Below are 6,000 nucleotides of genomic sequence, written 5' to 3' on the forward strand. Positions count from 1 at the left end.
TAATTTCGGTTGTTCGTGATTTGTTAAGTATTTATTATACATACGCGCACAAACACACACACACACACACACACACACACACACACACACTCCCTCCCTCCCTCCCTCCCTCTCTCCCTCTCTCCCTCTCTCCCTCTCTCCCCCCCTCTCCCCCTCTCCCCCTCTCCCCCTCTCTTGCTCTCTCTCTTCCCCATTTTCCCTTCTCACTCTCCCCCTCTCCTACCCTTCCCTTCACTCTCTCTCCCCCCTCTCTCTCTCACTCTCACTCTCTCTTCCCCTTTTTCCTTCTCACTATCCCCCTCTCTCTTTCTACCTTCCCTTCTCTCTCTCTCTCCCCATTTTTCCCTTCTCACTCTCCCCCTCTCCTTCCCTTCCCTTCTCTCTCTTTCCCCCTCTCACACTCTCTCTCCCCCATTCCCTTCTCACTCTTCCCCTCTCTCTCTCCTTCTACCTTTCCTTTCTCTCTTCTCTCACAAAAAAAAAAAAAAAATGGTGGGGACTCGCAGGAACCAAGGATCAGATGAGAATGGTTCTGGTAGGGAGGAGTGGATGGAGGAGCAGTGGAAAAGGATGGAACAAGAGTGGGAGAGAAAATTAGGAGAGCTTTCTGAAAAAATGGAGAAAGAGCTCTCTGTGAAATTGGAAAAGAGGTTGGAGAAGGAGACAAAGAATTGGGAGGCACAAGTCGAAACTGCAGTAGCCAAGATAAGGGTCCTAGAAGTTGAGATAAATAGGCTGAAGCGAGTTACAGGGGGCAGTGACCAGAGAAGACACAGCATGTGAAGCTGCGAGGCCGAACAGGAAGGAAGGAATTATGAATTATGCTAAGGTCATATCAGCCTGCCAAGAAGGGCCAAGGAGTGAAAGGGAAGAACAGCTGGGTGCAGATGGAGAGGGTGATAGGTCGAATGCTGAGGTACAACCATGCTATCAAGAGCCACTGGAAAAATCAAGGGAGAAACTGACCACATACAGGCAGGATCCAGAGTCACAGAGGGTGAGGCAATGGGAGGAGGAAAGGGCAAAATCAGTGTTTATCCATGGGCTTCAGGAGAGAGAGGAAAGGACACACACTGAAAGGCAGCAGGAAGAAAGAAAGGAGATTGAGAAAATCATCACGGAAATAGGTGAAGAGATGGACGAGATTGTAAATTTTCAGAGAATAGGGGGGTACTCGAAGGGGAGAAACCGACCAATCAAGCTGATTCTCAGGACGGAAACAGCGCGGAGCAGGATCCTCCAAGAGAACCCACGATTGAAATACTCGGAAGAGTACAAGAGGGTGTTCCTAGACAGAGACAGAACACAATCAGAACGACAGCAGCTGAGGGAGAGGACAAAAAAACGAAAGGAGCTAGGAAAAGAGACAAGGATGGAACCAGCAGAGGTCAGAGCAGAACAGAACAGCAAGGGCAAGCACACACACAACTATTCTCAGAACCATACAACCTATCACACCATCCCAACACACACTACAATCCATACCCACAGTCTCCACCCAACACCGAGCTATAGAATCCCACAGTATGCTACCAGGTCTCCCACCCTCACAGGCCCCCCAAACCACAGTGTTGGAAAGGAAACTGAAGGTATGGTACACAAACACTGATGGAATAACAAATAAGTGGGAGGAGTGGCATGAAAGAGTCAAAGAGGCATCACCGGACATCATAGCTCTCACAGAAACCAAGCTTACAGGTATGATAACAGATGCCATCTTTCCAACGGGATACCAAATCCTGAGGAAAGACAGAGGGAACAGGGGGGTTGGAGGAGTGGCATTGCTGATCAAAAATCGCTGGAATCTTGATGAGCTGGAGAGAGGAGACAGCGGAGAAGAAAGTGATTACACAGCGGGAACGCTTCACTCTGGAGGTCCCAAGGTGGTAATAGCAGTGATGTATAACCCACCACAGAACAGCAGGAGGCCAAGGCAAGAGTACGACGAGAGCAATAGAGCGATGGTTGACACACTGGCTACAGTGGCCAGAAGAGTCCATGCATGCAGGGCAAAGCTCCTGATCATGGGTGACTTTATCCACAAGGAGATCGATTGGGAGAACTTGGACCCACATGGGGGCCAAGATACATGGAGGGCTAAGATGATGGAGGTGGTACTGGAAAACTTCATGTACCAACACGTAAGGGACACTACAAGAGAGAGAGGAGAAGATAAACCAGCAAGGCTGGACTTAGTATTCACCTTGAGTAGTGCAGATATTGAGGATATCACATATGAAAGACCCCTTGGGGCCAGTGACCATGTGGTTTTAAGCTTCGAATACACAATAAAGCTACAAGTGGAGGGAGAAGCAGGAAGGCCAGGACGAATGAAGCCAAACTACAAGAAAGGGGACTACACAGGAATGAGGAACTTCCTGAACGGGGTTCAGTGGGACAGAGAACTGGCAGGGAAGCCAGTTAATGAGATGATAGAATATGTAGCAACAAAATGCAAGGAGGCTGAGGAGAGGTTTGTACCCAAGGGTAACATTAATAATGAAAAAGCCAGGGTGAGCCCATGGTTTACCCAAAGGTGCAGGGAGGAAAAAACCAAGTGTGCTAGGGAATCGAAGAACTATAGAAGGCAAAGGACCCAGGAGAACAAGGAGAGCAGTCGTAGAGCCAGAAACGAATATACACAGATAAGAAGGGAAGCCCAAAGACAATATGAAAATGACATAGCAGCGAAAGCCAAATCTGACCCAAAACTGTTGTACAGCCACATCAGGAGGAAAACAACAGTCAAGGACCAGTTAATCAGGCTAAGGAAGGAAGGAGGAGAGACAACAAGAAATGACGGTGAAGTATGCGAGGAACTCAACAAGAGATTCAAAGAAGTGTTCACAGAGGAGACAGAAGGGGCTCCAGAAAGACGGAGAGGTGGGGCACACCACCATGTGCTGGACACAGTGCACACAACCGAGGAAGAAGTGAAGAGGCTTCTGAGTGAGCTAGACACCTCAAAGGCAATGGGGCCAGATAACATCTCCCCATGGGTATTGAGAGAGGGAGGAAAGGCGCTATGTGTACCGCAGACGGAGTACAGTCTAGGGGGCCAGGGACTACAAACCTCACTCAAGGAAAAAGATCTTGTGGTGAGTATAACACCAGGCACATCTCCTGAAGCGCACATCAACCAAATAACTGCTGCAGCATATGGGCGCCTAGCAAACCTCAGAACAGCATTCCGACATCTTAATAAGGAATCGTTCAGGACCCTGTACACCGTGTACGTTAGGCCCATATTGGAGTATACGGCACCAGTTTGGAACCCACACCTAGCCAAGCACGTAAAGAAACTAGAGAAAGTGCAAAGGTTTGCAACAAGACTAGTCCCAGAGCTAAGAGGTATGTCCTACGAGGAGAGGTTAAGGGAAATCAACCTGACGACACTGGAGGACAGGAGAGATATAGGGGACATGATAACGACATACAAAATACTGAGAGAAATTGACAAGGTGGACAAAGACAGGATGTTCCAGAGATTGGACACAGTAACAAGGGGACACAGTTGGAAGTTGAAGACACAGATGAATCACAGGGATGTTAGGAATTATTTCTTCAGCCACATAGTAGTCAGTAAGTGGAATAGTTTGGGAAGCGATTTAGTGGAGGCAGGATCCATACATAGCTTTAAGCAGAGGTATGGTAAAGCTCACGGTTCAGGGAGAGTGCAAAGGTTTGCAACAAGACTAGTCCCAGAGCTAAGAGGTATGTCCTACGAGGAGAGGTTAAGGGAAATCAACCTGACGACACTGGAGGACAGGAGAGATATAGGGGACATGATAACGACATACAAAATACTGAGAGAAATTGACAAGGTGGACAAAGACAGGATGTTCCAGAGATTGGACACAGTAACAAGGGGACACAGTTGGAAGTTGAAGACACAAATGAATCACAGGGATGTTAGGAATTATTTCTTCAGCCACATAGTAGTCAGTAAGTGGAATAGTTTGGGAAGCGATTTAGTGGAGGCAGGATCCATACATAGCTTTAAGCAGAGGTATGATAAAGCTCACGGTTCAGGGAGAGTGACCTAGTAGCGATCAGTGAAGAGGCGGGGCCAGGAGCTCGGACTCGACCCCTGCAACCTCAACTAGGTGAGTACAACTAGGTGAGTGTACACACACACACACACGTACACACACACACGTACACACACACACGTACACACACACACACACACACACACACACACACACACACACACACACACACACACACACACACACACACACACGTCGTGCCGAATAGGTAAAATTGGTCAATTAGCAAGAACTCATTTAAAATTAAGTCCTTCCTGAAATTTTCTCTTAGACGTTTAAAGACATATATTTTTTTCCATTTATGTTAATGTAAAAAATAATAATTTTCTATTAAAAGAACCTTAGAAAACTTACTGACCTTATTACAAAAAGCGCCATTTAATTTAGCCTAATCCTACTAAATATATTTTAGATAAGTTTACAATAATATAATAAACAAACAATGAATTATATTTTTTTCGTTAGGTTCAGAATGATTTTTGCAAAATTATTGCATACACAAATTTTCGCTTGCCTTATTCGGCAAGAAGAGCGTTGCTATTTAATTAAGCCAAAATCTCAAGTTTTACCTCTTCACTACGACATATATATATATGTATTTATGTATACATAAAAGTGTATGATGAGATGTTGGATCTGATACAAAACTGGAGCAATTACAGTTCCTCTTTGATGAGGACAGTTTGTTAAGGGATTTTTAAAGTTGCAAAGGTATGTAAAAAAAAAATTAAATTAAAAGAAAGTGATGAGACAACGACAACAAAAAGTCTAGGCAATGATAGACTGAATACGAAATTGGATGGAGAAAGTATGGAGGAAGTGGATGTATTTGGACATTTGGGTCTATGAATGACTAGGTTAACTACAGAACACATGAGGGGGACAAAGGTGGGTGGCGTTTTGATGCATCGTTAAAAGAAAGTTTATCGATGGATAAAAAAAAAAAGGAATGTACAAGAGAAGAATGGTACTAATATTTTCACATGTTTGAGAGTCGATTTTGAAAGTTGCAACGCAAAGGAGGCTAGAGACAGTGGAGATGTTATGTTGAAGAGTCATAATATTTGTTGTGAATATCATGTAGAGAATTCGGAGCCTAAGAATTAAAAAGCCGGGGATGAGAAAATAACTCACCTGGGATATGACGTCGGAGATTGGGATGGAATGTAACTCACCTGGGAGGTGACGGCAGAGGCCGGGATGGGAAGGTGCTCTGAAGTGTTATTGAAGGTCCACCTGAAGGTGACGGGGCCAGGACTGGCCTCCACCTCGCAGGTGACGCTCGCAGGCTCGTGTAGTGCTGTTCCGTAAATGGTTTTACTATGGCGGCGACAGTATGGCTTGTCTGTTGGGTGCAATATGTTACAGTTATTGTTAATATACTTTGATTCTCATGACATAACAAAAATGCTTTACATATTTGTTATAAATCGTACGCAAAATACGAATGTCAAGGAAACCAATGAAAGCACTGCTGTCATATGTGGGAATTGAATAGCTTTTATTCAAGAGATAAAGAGAAATATCCAACTGTTTTATTTTATGCAATTAATTTTTTATGAATAAAATATAATTGCAGCCTCATTCGGTTTATCAGAAAAAAAGATCATAATCTAGAAATGAGCATGACAAATTTACGCAAGTGTCAGAAGCAGAATACTAGAAGTAGAATTCCTTTGGAATTCCGTTGAAATTCTATTCTAGACTAGTTGAAACTGTATTTGACTGAAAAATGTTCTTTATTGCTTCCTCTGAGAAAATGAGACGTCCTGGATTTGAAAGATGTTGAGTCATAACTGTTATAATTGATTTACATCATCGATAACAAATTTTAATTTATTTCACTTAAATCTTTTTTACATCATTTTTCCTATTGTGAGATACACTGTTTGACATATTATAGACAAAATGGAAAATATATATTCGCAAATTTAGAATTAAATTTCAT

At 43.8% G+C, this 6,000-nt stretch overlaps 1 protein-coding gene across 1 annotated transcript in view; it reads right to left on the bottom strand.

Moving 5' to 3' along the window:
* Positions 1 to 6,000, bottom strand: part of LOC128686531 (neural cell adhesion molecule 2-like) — a 927,464-nt gene that overhangs the window by 119,963 nt on the left and 801,501 nt on the right. The window contains exon 11 of the mRNA XM_070084201.1: positions 5,228 to 5,397. Coding sequence (XP_069940302.1) covers positions 5,228 to 5,397 — 170 coding nt within the window. The remainder of the gene's footprint in view (positions 1 to 5,227; positions 5,398 to 6,000) is intronic.

Source organism: Cherax quadricarinatus, chromosome 12 (genome assembly GCF_038502225.1).
Source record: "Cherax quadricarinatus isolate ZL_2023a chromosome 12, ASM3850222v1, whole genome shotgun sequence".
NCBI classification, from domain to species: Eukaryota; Metazoa; Arthropoda; class Malacostraca; order Decapoda; family Parastacidae; genus Cherax; species Cherax quadricarinatus.